At 54.4% G+C, this 16,285-nt stretch overlaps 1 protein-coding gene across 1 annotated transcript; it reads right to left on the bottom strand.

Moving 5' to 3' along the window:
• Positions 1–9,458: 9,458 nt before the first annotated feature.
• LOC142022293 (kunitz-type serine protease inhibitor 1-like) lies at positions 9,459–15,725 on the bottom strand. The gene is made up of 3 exons (XM_075011989.1): positions 15,613–15,725; positions 10,966–11,139; positions 9,459–9,620 (listed from the first exon to the last, which is right to left on the bottom strand). Exons 1-2 carry the CDS (start codon positions 15,692–15,694, stop codon positions 10,970–10,972), a joined length of 252 nt encoding a protein of 83 aa, XP_074868090.1. The 5' UTR covers positions 15,695–15,725; the 3' UTR covers positions 9,459–9,620; positions 10,966–10,969.
• Positions 15,726–16,285: the final 560 nt, after the last annotated feature.

Here is a 16,285-nt window from a genome sequence, read left to right as displayed (position 1 = left end):
AACTTGAGCCCATTGCTTCTTCTGTTACCTGCCACCACTGAGGACAGCCTCTCTCCAGCTTCTTTAGAGCCCCTGCTTCAGGTAATTGACAGCAGCTATCAAATCGCCCCTCACACTTCTCTTCTGCAGGCTAAAGAAGTGAAGCTCCCTCAGCCTGTCCCCGTAAGAACCATCCCTAGGCATACACAAAATACACCACATTACACCCCTGCATTGAGCCTGTGTGTGCCTCGCACGTTCAGAGGACAATGCTGCCCCAGTCCCCTGGCCTCCACTCCCCCCAGTCTCCTAGCCAAAGCCCCCAGCTCCTCAGCCCGCACCCCCACTGCTCCATCTTTTCCAGCTCCACATCTCAATCCCCTGGCCCCTCCGCCCCGTCACTCCACCTCCCAGCCCCATGGCCCAATCCCCCGGTGTCTCCACTCCTCCCCCCCGACTCTACCTCTCAGCCCAGTCCAACAGTTCTTCAGCCCCCTGTGCCCCCCCGCCCCTCCCATCCCCCCAGACCAATCCCCTGGCCCCTCTACCCCCCCACTCTGCCTCCTGGCCAGTGGCCAAGTCCCCCAACCTCCGCTCCCTGCTCTGACTGCCATGTGGCTCCAGGCTCCCCAGTACCCTGGCACAAAGCTCCACCTCCCAGCCCTCAGCTTGGTGGGAGGCACTGCTCCCCCTACCACCTGCTCCCCCACCAACCTCCCTGCCCTGCTCCTGCCCCTAAACCCTCAGCACGGATCCCCACCACTGCAGCGTTGCTGCCAGGCTCCCTGGTTTGGGGGTGGCAGGGGCTGCAGGTGCTCGGACTGCATAGGGCACCCGCAGACATGAGGGTGGCCCTGTGCGCTCCAGCCCCCTAGTCACTTTTGTTGTCCCCCCCTGGGCTCTCTCCAGTGCAGTCACCCCCTTTGCGTAGTGGGGGGCCCAGCATTGGACACAAAACTCCAGATGTGGCCAGATCAGTCCCAAATAAAAGGGAATAATCATCTCCATAGATCTGCTGGCAGAGCTCCCTCGAATGCACCCCCTTGTGTGTTCGCCTTCTTGGCTACCTGGGCACACTGTTAACTCATATCCAGCCTCTCAGCCCCTGTAAACCCCAAGTCCTTTTCCGCTGCACCGTCACTAAGCCGGGCAGCACCCAGCCTGTAAAGGTGTGTGGGATTTCTACATCCTACGTGCAGGACTCTGCACTTGTTTAACCTCATCAGATTTCTTTTGGCCCAATCCCCCACTCTGGACCTTGTCCCTACCCTCCAGCCTATCTACCTCTTCCCTCCTTAGCTTCACCCACGAACCCGCTGAGGGTGCAATCCAGCCCCTTGGCCAGGTCATTAATGAAGATGATAAACAAAACTGGCTGCAGAACCGACCCTTGGGGCATCCACTTGGTACCAGTCACCAACCAGACACGGAGCTGTTAATCGCTACCCAGTGAGCCCGATGACTGATTCCCAGCAGCCTCCCTGCTCCCGAGGAAATGTCTCCCCCTTTCCTGTGGCCACGGAGGGCCTGAAGCTCCCTGCTCCAGGGAAAACATGCTTTGCAGGCGCTGAGCTGGGCTCCCTGGGCGCAGGAAGGCACCTGCCTTTGAAGCTGGGCAAAGGGGTGCAAGGTACCCCAGAGCTGAGCTCTAGGGTTCTGGGGAGCGAGGGGTGACCCCGGAGCTGGGGGAGGGGAGGGAAGAGCTCCCACCGAGCTGAGCAGGGCAGCCAGACACCCAAGGGCACAGCACAGCCAGGCAGTGCCACGGCCCAGAGGGAGGCAGGGCTGAGGGGGAGTGACTAGGAGTCACTGCCTGGGAGCTGTGGACCTGGAGAGGGTAGAAGGGTCCCGGAGCAGCCAGAGGGTGGGGGAGAGACATGGGGCTCAATGTTCCAGGAGCCCAGGGGTGGAGGGAGACACCAGAAGGCCAGAGACAGAGCAAAGAGGCTTCAGCGGGGTGAAGTGGGAGGGGCCGGGGGCAGCCCCACACACAGGGGGTTAGAGACACTGGGGCAGGGGGCAGAGCCAGGGACAGCTGGGAAAGGCTTTGTCCTGGGGTGGGGTTGGCTCAGGGCAGGGCTGGGTGCAGCCTGTGGAGAGTGGAGCAGGAGCCAATGAAAGCAGACGGGGTGGGGGGCAGGCTGCGGGGCTGGAGACAGGCAGGAGGGCAGGCCTGAGTGCAGGGCCGGGTGGAGAGGCAGGGGCAGGGAGATCTCACCTAGAAGGAGCTGCCCAGAGGCAGGCGGCAGCTCAGCCCAGAGGGTGAGGAGCAATGCGAGCAGGAGCAGGCCTGACTTCATTGCGCTGCTGTGCCAGGATGCCCAGCCCCGACCTGCACCAGTTTATATACTGACCTGCCAGCCCACTGCTCCAGTCACAGGAGAGAACATTGCACAAGAGAGAGCGCTGGGTCTGGGCCCCTCCCGAGGGGACCCGGAAGCAGCAGGGCCCTGGGACAGTTGGGAACGTCCCTGGGGGGAGGGTTGAAATGTAATAACAGGCTCCAGAGGAGAAAGAGCTGGTTCCTCCAGAACCACACCTGCCGTTCTCCCAGCATGCACACACACGCACATGCACACGCACATGCACAGGCACAGACGCACACACGCGCACACGAACACGCACGCATGCACATGCACGTGCACACACGCGCACGCACGCGCACACATGCACACGCACGCGCACAACCTCTCCCATAGGTGTGATGACCCCAGGTGAGCAGTGCGTGTATGTTCAGCAGTACGGCATCACCCCGCAGGGCAAGGCCCCTTCTGGCAGGGGCCTGGGCTGGAGGAACCACGCCGGTGCTTTCCCAAGGCAGCACAGTTGTGCTTTCCAGGTAGTTCCAGGAGCTCAGGGACAGCATCGGGGCAGGGTTACATGACAACAGGGTCACTGGAGCCACGCCGGGGGAAGCAGTGGATGGATCTGCTCAACACCTGGGATCTGTGGAACTGGGGGATGGTTCTGTTCTGGGGTTCAGGAACTTTGCAGGCATTTTCACCATCCCTGTGCAGTTTCCTAGTGGGAGTCTCTGAGTCTTCACTCCCCCATCTACCCCCACCAGCTCCCACTCCTTCTGCCTCATAACCCCGGCATGGCTGGGCCCAGGAGTCCTGGGGGGTGGCCCTGGTACTCTTGCGGTCACTTCAGCCAATGGGTAGGGCATCCCCCAGGAAGACAAGTGACAACCACATGAGCCTGCAGTCTTGTGCATGTGAGGCAGGGCTCCTGCTGCAGAGCCCACCCACACTACGCTGAACCTCTCCTGCGGTGGGCTTTGGCACCTTGGCCCCACCCGTTACTGCAACACTTGTCTGTTCCAGAATGCACAGCCCTCAGGTTCTCTTGGGGTTACTCTGCAAGACAGAACGACGCAGGCAATGAGATCCCTGGCTGACCACACCCAACGGCTCCAGGTGGGGCTGTGAGAGATCTCGAGAGAAATAGAGCAACTGTGGAGACAGCCATGGGGCATAAGCTATCAGACAGAAAACCATCCCCCAGGCGCACTCAGCGAAGCTCAGGCCTCCTGTCCCTTGAGATAAGGTCTCTCTCCAGTCCCAGTCTTGTGGAGAGCTTGGTGCAGGGTGGGGCATCCTCTCAGGAGTGAAACGTCTATCTCCAGTGCAGTCACACACCCCAGGCCCAGCCCTGGAGCAGCTCTGGGGGCTAGCAGAGGAATTGTGTCACTGGAATCCCAGCCAGGGAAGGCTGGACTAACCTGGCTCTAAGGGATGCAAAATGTGGGGGCGGAGGGACAGGCCAGCCCACTGGGGCAAACAGCTACACGGATACCTGTGAATCCACTACAAAGAGCTCCTGTCTCACATGCTGGGCTGCTGGGAGATCCTGCACCCAGCACCGCCGACTACCAGGACGGTGCCAGCATTTACAGTGTGTGCAGAGAGGAGGGCGGAAGGGCCAAGGGCTGGGCACAGCTACTTTCTCATCCCAGCAGAGTCACCTCCCGGGTGGCCGTTTATTCCGTTAGCTACAGGAGAAGGGAGCAGTTGCTTCAGCAGCCGCCAGCCTCAGGATGGGTCCGGTCAGTTCTTGTTCTAACACAAGATGTAGCAACAAGACAGCAACTTAGCAATGTGGCAACTCCCTGCTCAGCTCAGAGCTTTACATTATCCCGGTAACAAAGCCAGGTCTGTGGGATGCTGGGGAATCCGCAGGGCTGGGATTTGATTGTCAGACTTAGCAAAGGGACCTTGTACTGAGTACCTGGTCCCATAGGGGCCTGTCACAGAGACTCCTTCAGTGACAGGAGCTCATCCCCCATGGCTCTAACGTAGTGCCGGCACCAGCCACTGAGCCAGGCAGCTCCTGAGCCAATGAACAGAGTCCCTGTCACTCTCTGGAGCGAGTTAAGTCTTGGGCACCAACACTGAGCTCACGTGGGCTTGTTAGGGTGTTTGCCACCATCACACTGCACCCATCAGTTACTAATAACAGAGAGGAAGCCGTGCTAGTCTATACACTAACAAAACAAAAAGCAGTCAAGCAGCACTTTAAAGACTAGCAAAATGGTTTATTTGGTGAGCTTTCGTGGGACAGACCCACTTCTTCAGACCATAGCCAGACCAGAACAGACTCAATATTTAAGACACAGAGAACCAAAAACAGTAAGCAAGGAGGACAAATCAGAAAAAGATAATCAAGGTGAGCAAACCAGAGAGTGGAGGGGTGGGGGGGAAGGTCAAGAATTAGACCGAGCCAAGTATGCAGACGAGCCCCTATAGTGACTCAGAAAGTTCCCATCACGATTTAAACCATGTGTTAATGTGCCAAATTTGAATATAAAAGTCAGCTCGTCCACTTCTCTTTCCAAAACGGTGCAATAATGTCTCTTCAGTAACACACATACCTTGAGGTCATTGACAGAATGCCCCATTCCATTAAAACATTGACTAACTGGTTTGTGGATCTGGAGTGTTTTGATGTCTGTTTTGTGCCCGTTGACCCTTTGTCTAAGGGAGTTAGAAGTCTGTCCACTATACGAAGCATCTGGGCATTGTTGGCACATGATGGCATATATGATGTTAGTAGAGGAGCATGAGAAAATGCCAGTGATTCTGTGAGTAACCTGGTTAGGTCCAGTGATGGTATTTCCAGAGAAGATATGTGGACAAAGCTGGCAGCGGGCTTTGTTGCGGGGAAAGGTTCCAGGACTGGTGTTCCTGGGGTATAGACTGTGGCTGTTAGTAAGGATCCTCATGAGGTTGGGAGGTTGTCTGTAGGAGAGAACAGGCATGTCACCCAGGGCCTTCTGGAGTGTGGCATCCTGATTAAGGATACGTTGTAGGTCTTTAATAATTCGTTGCAGTGGTCTGAGTTGGGGGCTGTAGGTGATGACCAGTGGTGTTCTGTTCTTGGTTTTTTTGGGATGATCTTGGAGTAGCTGGTTTCTGGGTATGCGTCTGGCCCTGTCGATTTGTTTTTTTACTTCTCCTGGTGGGTAATTCAGGTTTATGAATATTTGGTAAAGTTCTTGTAGTTGTTGGTCTCTGTCAGTTGGATCAGAGCAAATGCAATTGTACCTAAGAGCTTGACTGTAAACAATGGATCTAGTCATGTGTGCAGGATGGAAACTAGAAGGGTGTAGATAAGTATAGCGATCAGTAGGTTTTCGGTAGAGTGTGGTACTGATCAGGCCATCCTTGATTAGTACTGTAGTGTCCAGGAAATGTATCTCTTGCATGTTGTAATCGAGGCATAAGTTGATGGTGGGGTGTAGATTGTTAAAGTCTCTGTGGAATTCTTCTACAGCCTCTGTACCATGGGTCCAAATCATAAAGATGTCATCAATGTATCTTAAGTAGAGGAGGGGTAATAGGGGACGAGAGCTGAGGAATCGTCATTCCAGGTCAGCCACAACTATATTAGCATGTTGTGGGGCCATGCGGGTGCCCATAGCAGTTCCACTAATCTGGAGGTATAAATTGTCCCCAAAACGGAAATGATTGTGTGTGAGAACAAAGTTACAGAGGTCAGACACCAGACTGGCTGTGGTGGCATCAGGGATGGCGTTCCTGATTGCTTGTAATCCGTCTTTATGTGGAATATGAGTGTACAGAGCCTCTACATCCATTGTGGCAAGGATGGCGTTATCAGGAACTTTTCCAATGTTTTGTAATTTCCTCAGGAAGTCGGTGGTATCTCGGATATAGCTGGGAGCGTTGGTGGCATAGGATTTGAGGACGGAGTCCACATAACTGGATAGTCCGGTGGTAAGGGTGCAAACACCTGAAATGACAGGGCGTCCAGGGTTTCCAGGTTTGTGGATTTTGGGAAGATAAGTGGACGAGCTGACTTTTATATTCAAATTCGGCACATTAACACATGGTTTAAATCATGATGGGAACTTTCTGAGTCACTATAGGGGCTCATCTGCATACCTGGCTCAATCTAATTCTTGACCTTCCTCCCCGCACCCCTCCACTCTCTGATTTGCTCACCTTGATTGTCTTTTTCTGATTCGTCCTCCTTGCTTACTGTTTTTGGTTCTCTGTGTCTTAAATATTGAGTCTGTTCTGGTCTGGCTATGGTCTGAAGAAGTGGGTCTGTCCCATGATCAGTTACTAATGTGACCCTTCTGCTGGAAGGAGTCGGCAGCAACCAGGGCCGGGTTCAACATCCAGGGGTGCCTTTTCATCCATCTCACACAGAACCGGCTCGAGCCCCCACCCAATAGCCTGGGAAATTCACACACCCCTGGTCACCTCGGAGAGGCAACGCTCCCCCCTCGCCAGCAGAGTCCCAGTGTAGAAAAGAAACTTTTAATGAAAGAGGCAGAAAGTCATATGGCAACAGCTTGGGAAAATACCACACCCCACGTACATAACCAACCCTCAAGTAACTGTCCAGCTCAGACGGATGGAGCAGTGTCCTTGGCCTCTCAGGCTCACCAGTCTGACGCTGGAAGGATCCAATCCACGCACCCAAACTTTCTCCGTGCCCCGCTTCAAACGCCCCACTTACACCTCTGTCCAGCCCATGCAGGCCCTGACACATCACCCTGATGCATTCGCTCCCTGAGCCTGAGGCAACGCCCCCTCTGTGCTGGCCCCACCTTCCACTTGCTCCTGCCAGCTGTCCCACGGGCCGCCTGCTGCTTCTCCTACGGACCTCACACCTGCTGCTTCTGTTACCTGCTGCCTACCAGTCACTCCTCCCAGCCACCCGCATGCCGTGCTCTGGTGGCTGTTTGCCTGTTGTCGTGTGGGTTTTGCTGTAGACAAAAGCCTATGAGTCCAGCTCTCTGAGTTTTCAGCTCATAGCAGCATTCAGCTCTGGGCTTTGCCACAGCGTCTCAGTATCCACCAAGGTGGAGTCTCACAAAATAACTCCAGAACCAGCTTTAGATCGATCTTTGAACAGTGCAGGAGGAGAACTAGTCATACAGTGTATGACCAGAAGACTCCCAGCCAGCTGCTTTAACCACCATCCCAACCCCCCTGAACCACACAATGCTCAGCGGGAGGGAGCCCTGTGCGATCCATATCTCACACAGCAGAACACACAGCTGGCTTGGGAGGGGCTGAGGGCTGATTGCACTCAGTCCTGCCCCCTTCAGGGGGTGGAGAGTGGGGCCTCCTCACACCTTTCCAGGGGGCCCGGCACGGCTGTCAGCCCCAGCTACACCCAGCCTTCCCCGACTACAACCTGAAATGATGGCCCTGTCCAGGCGGCTGCTGGCCCTGCTGACTGGCCATGGGAGTCAGGTACCTTGGCCAGGCTGCCCTGCCCTGCCAGGCCCTGCTCCCCGCTGGGGACTGCTCTTTGCGAACCTCACAGTTTGGCCAATGCCAGAATGACCGACACAGTCTGAGTAGGCAGCGAGCGCTCTCCTGGGCACCGTGCTGCAGACAGAGCCCAGCCAGGGCTCACAGACTTTCGTACATGTCACTTTACAGTCCCTGCAGTTGCTGTAGCTGGGATTTGAAGTCCTCCCTCCACCTATTCTGCATGATGGAGGCTCGGGCAGGGTAAGCTGGAACACTTGTGGGAGATTCTTATAATGGGGTTCGGGGCCCCTAAGCACTGCCCCCCCGCCCACAGGCAGGAGTGACTCTCGCTCAGCAGGTAGAACAGGGAGTTTATTAGTTGACAGAGGCCCAGCGCGGTGCAAAGGTGTCAGTACAGCAGGTGGAGACATTGCAATCCATCTTGGGGAGAGGAGGCCGGAGGGGAGCCCCATCTGCTGGCTGCCTTCCCACTCCCCCCCCAGCTTCCAACTCAAAACTCTCAGGCTCTTCCTCCCACTTTGTCTGAAGTACAGAGGTATCACCAGCTCACCTAGGTTACCCTCAGCAGGAACCCCACACTCTCTGTGCACAAACACACACACACACACGTCCCCCACTCCATCACAATTCTGGTGCTGAAGAGCAGGTTGAGGAGTCCTTGGAGCAAGAAGGTGGTCCCAGATCATCTTCATCAACAACTTGTGGGTTCAGCACCTTTTGGTGTCTGATGCCTCCCTCTCTACTTCCTTTCATCTTTCCCTGGCCGGTGCGGAGTGGTTTAGTTTCTGTAGACTAGCTCCGCACCAATCTACTATATCATCTACCCATTCTCTGTGGGGTCTGCCTCTCCTGGTTGAACCGTCCATTATGCCAAATAGCAGGGTCGTGAAGGTCGAAACACATAACGAAGGAGGGAGAGAGTCAAGGGGAGATTTGGGTATGGAGAAAGAAACGAACAAGGTCCCAGAGGACAGGGAGAAAGCTGCTATTGTACCATTTTTAATTGTGACTAATTGTAATTGTAATTTAATTGTAATTAATTTCAGAACTCTTGGGTGAATGCCATCTGGTCCTGGTGACTTTTTACTGTTAAGTGTGTCAATTTGTTCCAAAACTTCCTGTAATGACACTTCAATCTTGGATAATTCCTCAGATTTGTCACCTGCAAAGGATGGCTCAGGTTTGGGAATCTCCTTGATATCCTCAGCCAGGAAGACTGAAGTAAAAAATTCATTTAGTTTCTCCGCAATGACTTTGTCATCTTTGAGTGCTCCTTCTTTATGCCAATTATCTAGGAGGGCCATTGGTTGTTTAGCTGCTTCTGATGTACTTTAAAAAAGCATTTTGTCATTGCTTTTTGAGTTTTTGGATAGCTCTTCTTCAAACTCCTTTTTGGCTTTTCTTGTATTTTTACACTTAATTTGGCTGTGTTTTATTCTTTCTATTTTCCTCACTAGGAATTGACTTCCACTTTTAAAAAGGTGTCTTTTTATCTCTCACTGCATTTTTACATGGTTGTTAAGCCATGGAGGCTCTTTTCTGGGTTTCTTACTGGGATATGCATTTAAGTTGGGCCTCTATTATGGTGTCTTTGAAAAGTTTCTGTGCAACTTGCAGGGGTTATTTTAGTCTCTGTACTTTTTAATTTCTGAGGAGGAGGGGGATGGGTTGCCCCAGGCTGGCTGGCAGAAGAAGTGAGGCTCTGTCCAAGAAACCACAGGGAGGTCAGCTGAGTCAAACTCTTTATTACGCTGCCCTGCTGTTGGCTGAGATCAGACCTGTGGGCAGTCGGGGGCGGGAGTTAGGTGTGGACCATATTGGAATGTCCTGTTCCATCACCCACGAGGTCCTGCTGTCTGGCTCTTCATGGTCTTTCTTTGATCGACCCTGTGGAAAAGGAACAGTCGGTCAAGCCAGGGTCTGGCCCCGAGACTGGGGCGCAGGGAGGTAGGTAACAGCAGCCAGGGCCTGCAATCCTGGACTGTATCATGTGATGGGGATGGGGCCTGAGCTCACAGATGTGGCTGCACCCAGCCCTTCCTGAACAGTGCCCCTCCTTGCAGCAGGGCTGAGTGCACAGGGCTGCCTGTCCCACAGCAGCTCTGGAGAAGGCTGGAAACCCAGCTGGCCAGGCCAGCAGCACAGGTAATATCCCTGAGCCCTCCTCTCCGCACCTACACACCAACCTCTCGGGTGCTTTGCCTGCAGCCGGAGAGCTGGGAACTCCACTGAGGAGGGAAGGCAATATGTCCTGCCAGCCTCTGCACAGGCCACGTGCCCACAGGGAGCTGGCTCACTCAGAGCAGGTCTGTGATGTTGCCCCTGGCAGCCTCATGACCCATGTTCATCCTTGGGCCCGGAAGTGGTGACAGGGAGCCCTTGTGCCTGGCCATGAGAAGGAAGACAGACAGCTTCGGATGAAAGGAGGGAAATCTACAGAACGTATCTGCCTTCACATTCCAGCTTCACAGGGCACCAGTCTGCTGGCTGTCTGGGAAGAGGCGTCAGGGGTGGGAGATGGGACAACAGGGCCTGGTTTTCAACACATGGGAGATGTGGATTTATCCAGTGTATGAGAACCCCATGGAAAACCCACTCCGAAGCTGCACGAGATGGAAACTAGTGAAAGCAGTTAGGGCCAGGCTGTCAGAAAGGTCGGGCAGACTGATAGGCAGGCACATACATGTGCTGTTTTCCACAAAAACTAGGAGCATAAGTCAGGATACTGAAAATTCTCAGAAGTGGCGTCCGTCTGCGAAATTTACTTACAGTCTTTTCAGCGGTTGTAATACAATTTCTTTGTAACTCCTTGTCAGGGAGTCAGAGGCAGGCCTGGCAGTGCATCGGCTGACAGAGCTTGTTTGCCCAGTTAGCCCAGCTCATTTCACCTGGTGAATCCTGAGTGTACATTATGACAACCTGCTCTCCGTGCTGCATTGGGCCAGCTGGCACGCCTGGCTGGGAATAAATAATGACAGGAGGTGGCTGCTGCTTCAGCTTTATGGAGAGCAGGCTCCCTGGGCCAAGGCAAGCTGGGGTCCTGGGCACTCTCCTAGGGAGAGCAAGGAAATGTTCTGGACCCATCACCAGGCCCATTCATATCAGGGTGCAGAACCCCCCACTTGTGGGGTCTGGGGCAACTGTCCAATGGACAGGACAGCTCTGCCCATGGCAGCTGTGTGAGCCATGTCTCCTGAAGTGCCAGCCAGCTGAGGTTCCCTCATTCTCTTACCAGGCTATCCGCATGTCCTGCGACATTCCTCTTCAGTCTTAAAATTGTTCTTGTTGCCCTTACAGCCGCCATAAATGAATGACTCACACCTCCTGGTGCGCCAGTTGTAGAAGTAGCGGGTCATGTGTGCTTCGCACGGTCCAGGGTCTGCTGGAAGCTTGCAGATCCATTTAGCTACAGCATGAAGAGAAAGAAGTGAGGAGGGAAGCAGGCAATGCAGTGAAGATTCTCCTCCGCCTCTATCAAAGCTCGCTGAGGGTTTTGCTGCAGCTGCAGCAACAAAGAAGGAACTGGTCTGTAGTGCATGAGAAAACTGCAGTGCATGTCTGTGTATCTGAACCCCATGTGTACCCATTCTCAAGAGTTGCACCATTTAAGCTATTAGCAAAAGTACAGCTGCTGCTTTCTGAGCTCTTAGAAGACATGTGGGATGAATTACGGCTGCATAACAGCACAGAACACTGAAAGCCACACCTGGTGGCTGTAAACAAACTTTATGAGATCATGGGAAACTTGGCCGCATCCATGATAAGTGGTCATGCCGCTAACTAAAATCATGCTGGATTCCGACTGCTGCCGGATGAGAGATGTCTGGATTAGAGAGGCTCTTGCTGAATAGATTTTAGAAATTTTTAGGGTTCGTCTGGCTGTTTGATCAAGAATTCCTCCTGAATGGTAAAAGCTAGGACCACCTAATTTGGTATACAACTTCCTTTTCTTGGCTATGTCTACACTAGCTCCCGCCTTTCGAAAGGGGGATGCTAATGAGACATTTTGGCAGATGCTAATAAGGCTCTGCCATGAACATGCAGCACCTCATTAGCGTAATATCGGCCACGGCAATGCGAAAGTGCTGCTTTCGAATCATGTGCCGCCTGTGTAGATGGGGCCTTTTGGAAGGACCCCCCAGTCTTTGAAAGCCCCTTATTCCTATTTGGTTTTAGGAATTCCAAAGGAAATTTAGGAAGACTGAGGGGTCCTTTCGACAGGCCCCCATCTACATGGGCAGTGTGCGATTCAAAAGCGGCACTTCTGAATCACTGTGGCTGGTATGATGCTAATGAGGCACTGCATATGCATGGTGGTGCCTCATTAGCATCTGCTGAAATGTCTCATTAGCATCCCCCTTTCGAAAGGCGGAGGCTAGTGTAACCATAGCCCTTGAGTTAGAGCAAGGTCAGGGTTCGGTTGTGTCAGGGAAACAGGATGTGCCTGGAATGAGAGTGCTTTTCATGAAAACACACAGAACAGAGTCAGAATCACCGAAGTAAGTACAATATTGACGTAAGTGCAAATGCTGAAAGACACAGAACCAAGGTGAGCCAGTAAAGCAGGATAAATCTGGACTAAGACCGCTTCTCAATAAACTTCATGGAAAAGAGATAAAAGGGGAAAATTTGGACTAGTGTTCTGTTTTGGCACAGCGAAATCAATGCTGAAGTCTGACAACCAGGAGACAATGTTATTGTAAACCAAATTGACTATGGTCCTTTTTAAAAATAAAACAGCACGAGGTAAGAGCTTATAGTGCTGAAGAAAAAAATACTTCTGATGGAATTCTCCATTTAAAAATGTTCTGAAAAAATTAAATGGAAACATTTAGCAAGCCCCTTCTTAAGAAATCCTAAATAAAAATTAACTTCATAAAAATAGCCCCCTCTTTTTGACAGAAAAAAAAAAAGCAAGTACATTTTCCTTTTATTTTTCAAAACAAAAATCTCAACTGAGTTACAGCCCTGAGCAACACCGGGTCAATCTGCAAGTAATAAATAACTCCACAAAGCAGCTGCTGCTTTGGATCTAAGGGTCAATGGGGAAATGCCCAGCACTCACAGCAGCTGTTTGAACCACTTCTCCAGTGTCAGAGACTCCGCCTCATACTGGTCCCTTATGCCCACAGCCCAGTGACACCCCAGACAAGCACAACTCCTCTGAGCCAGCCAGTGGGAAAGGCAATAGCTGTGTTCAACAGGGTTGATATTGATACTGTCTTCCTAGCCAGGGGCTTGCAAAGTGGGTAACCAACACGGCTCTGTTCACTTTCTTCGGATGCACAAGGAGTGCAGGGAAGAATAACCCCTTCCCCTCGTTCTTTTGTCTGTCAGTTAGAACAAGTATCCAGCAGACCAATTTTAGATTATTATCTTCAGTTCTACACCTTCTGTTTTCTCTAGCATGAGTTCGAGACCGTCCACGGATCACACCTTTAGAAAGTTGTGTCAGGATTAATTCATGGAATCCTAGGGCTGGAATAGACCCCAGAAGGTCACTGAGTCCAAACCTCTGCCCGAAGCAGGAGCGGTCCCAACTAAATCATCCCAGGCAAGGCTTTGTTAAGCCTGGACTTAGCAAACCTCTAAGGGTGGAGATGCCAGTAACCCGTTCCAGAGGATCACCACCCTCCGAGTGAAGTAGGTTTTCCTTACACCCAAATTAGGCCTCCCTCACTGCAACTTGAGCCCATTGCTTCTTCTGTTACCTGCCACCACTGAGGACAGCATCTCTCCAGCTTCTTTAGAGCCCCTGCTTCAGGTAATTGACAGCAGCTATCAAATCGCCCCTCACACTTCTCTTCTGCAGGCTAAAGAAGTGAAGCTCCCTCAGCCTGTCCCCGTAAGAGCCATCCCTAGGCATACACAAAATACACCACATTACACGCCTGCACTGAGCCTGTGTGTGCCTCGCACGTTCAGAGGACAATGCTGCCCCAGTCCCCTGGCCTCCATTCCCCCCAGTCTCCTAGCCCCAGCCCCCAGCTCCTCAGCCCACACCCCCACTGCTCCATCTTTTCCAGCTCCACATCTCAATCCCCTGGCCCCTCCGCCCCGTCACTCCACCTCCCAGCCCCATGGCCCAATCCCCCGGTGTCTCCACTCCTCCCCCCCGACTCTACCTCTCAGCCCAGTCCAACAGTTCTTCAGCCCCCTGTGCCCCCCCGCCCCTCCCATCCCCCCAGACCAATCCCCTGGCCCCTCTACCCCCCCACTCTGCCTCCTGGCCAGTGGCCAAGTCCCCCAACCTCCGCTCCCTGCTCTGACTGCCACGTGGCTCCAGGCTCCCCAGTACCCTGGCACAAAGCTCCACCTCCCAGCCCTCAGCTTGGTGGGAGGCACTGCTCCCCCTACCACCTGCTCCCCCACCAACCTCCCTGCCCTACTCCTGCCCCTAAACCCTCAGCACGGATCCCCACCACTGCAGCGTTGCTGCCAGGCTCCCTGGTTTGGGGGTGGCAGGGGCTGCAGGTGCTCGGACTGCATAGGGCACCCGCAGACATGAGGGTGGCCCTGTGCGCTCCAGCCCCCTAGTCACTTTTGTTGTCCCCCCCTAGGCTCTCTCCAGTGCAGTCACCCCCTTTGCGTAGTGGGGGGCCCAGCATTGGCCCCAAATTCCAGATGTGGCCAGATCAGTCCCAAATAAAAGGGAGTAATCATCTCCATAGATCTGCTGGCAGAGCTCCCTCGAATGCACCCCCTTGTGTGTTCGCCTTCTTGGCTACCTGGGCACACTGTTAACTCATATCCAGCCTCTCAGCCCCTGTAAACCCCAAGTCCTTTTCCGCTGCACCGTCACTAAGCCGGGCAGCACCCAGCCTGTAAAGGTGTGTGGGATTTCTACATCCTACGTGCAGGACTCTGCACTTGTTTAACCTCCTCAGATTTCTTTTGGCCCAATCCCCCACTCTGGACCTTGTCCCTACCCTCCAGCCTATCTACCTCTTCCCACCTTAGCTTCACCCACGAACCCGCTGAGGGTGCAATCCAGCCCCTTGGCCAGGTCATTAATGAAGACGATAAACAAAACTGGCTGCAGAACCGACCCTTGGGGCATCCACTTGGTACCAGTCACCAACCAGACACGGAGCTGTTAATCGCTACCCAGTGAGCCCGATGACTGATTCCCAGCAGCCTCCCTGCTCCCGAGGAAATGTCTCCCCCTTTCCTGTGGCCACGGAGGGCCTGAAGCTCCCTGCTCCAGGGAAAACATGCTTTGCAGGCGCTGAGCTGGGCTCCCTGGGCGCAGGAAGGCACCTGCCTTTGAAGCTGGGCAAAGGGGTGCAAGGTACCCCAGAGCTGAGCTCTAGGGTTCTGGGGAGCGAGGGGTGACCCCGGAGCTGGGGGAGGGGAGGGAAGAGCTCCCACCGAGCTGAGCAGGGCAGCCAGACACCCGAGGGCACAGCACAGCCAGGCAGTGCCACGGCCCAGAGGGAGGCAGGGCTGAGGGGGAGTGACTAGGAGTCACTGCCTGGGAGCTGTGGGCCTGGAGAGGGTAGAAGGGTCCTGGAGCAGCCAGAGGGTGGGGGAGAGACATGGGGCTCAATGTTCCAGGAGCCCAGGGGTGGAGGGAGACACCAGAAGGCCAGAGACAGAGCAAACAGGCTTCAGCGGGGTGAAGTGGGAGGGGCCGGGGGCAGCCCCACACACAGGGGGTTAGAGACACTGGGGCAGGGGGCAGAGCCAGGGACAGCTGGGAAAGGCTTTGTCCTGGGGTGGGGTTGGCTCAGGGCAGGGCTGGGGGCAGCCTGTGGAGAGTGGAGCAGGAGCCAATGAAAGCAGACGGGGTGGGGGGCAGGCTGCGGGGCTGGAGACAGGCAGGAGGGCAGGCCTGAGTGCAGGGCCGGGTGGAGAGGCGGGGGTAGGGAGATCTCACCTGGAAGTTGCTGCCCAGAGGCAGGCGGCAGCTCAGCCCAGAGGGTGAGGAGCAATGCGAGCAGGAGCAGGCCTGACTTCATTGCGCTGCTGTGCCAGGATGCCCAGCCCCGACCTGCACCAGTTTATATACTGACCTGCCAGCCCACTGCTCCAGTCACAGGAGGGAACATTGCACAAGAGAGAGTGCTGGGTCTGGGCCCTCCCGACGGGACCCGGAAGCAGCAGGGCCCTGGGACACCTGGGAACGTCCCTGGTGGCGGGGGTGGATGTGTAATAACAGGCTGCAGAGGAGAAAGAGCCGGTTCTTCCAGAACCACACCTGGCGTTCTCCCAGCATGCACACACACGCACATGCACAGGCACACACGCACACACGCGCACACGAACACACACGCATGCACATGCACGTGCACACACGCGCACGCACGCGCACACATGCACACGCACGCGCACAACCTCTCCCATAGGTGTGATGACCTCAGGTGAGCAGTGCGTGTATGTTCAGCAGTACGGCATCACCCCGCAGGGCAAGGCCCCTTCTGGCAGGGGCCTGGGCTGGAGGAACCACGCCGGTGCTTTCCCAAGGCAGCACAGTTGTGCTTTCCAGGTAGTTCCAGGAGCTCAGGGACAGCATCGGGGCAGGGTTACATGACAACAGGGTCACTGGAGCC

The sequence above is a fragment of the Carettochelys insculpta genome, chromosome 17 (assembly GCF_033958435.1).
Source record: "Carettochelys insculpta isolate YL-2023 chromosome 17, ASM3395843v1, whole genome shotgun sequence".
Taxonomy (NCBI): domain Eukaryota; kingdom Metazoa; phylum Chordata; order Testudines; family Carettochelyidae; genus Carettochelys; species Carettochelys insculpta.
Note: the sequence above shows the minus strand (reverse complement) of the source record. Positions and strands in the feature narration are given on the sequence as shown.

Bases quoted from the DNA above. Each gene is read 5' to 3' on its own strand.
- LOC142022293 (XM_075011989.1), bottom strand. From the start codon at position 15,694: ATGAAGTCAGGCCTGCTCCTGCTCGCATTGCTCCTCACCCTCTGGGCT. The intron at 11,140-15,612 runs GTGAGATCTCCC...TTCATGCTGTAG, and splicing joins CTCTGGGCAGCAACTTCCAG to CTAAATGGATCTGCAAGCTT.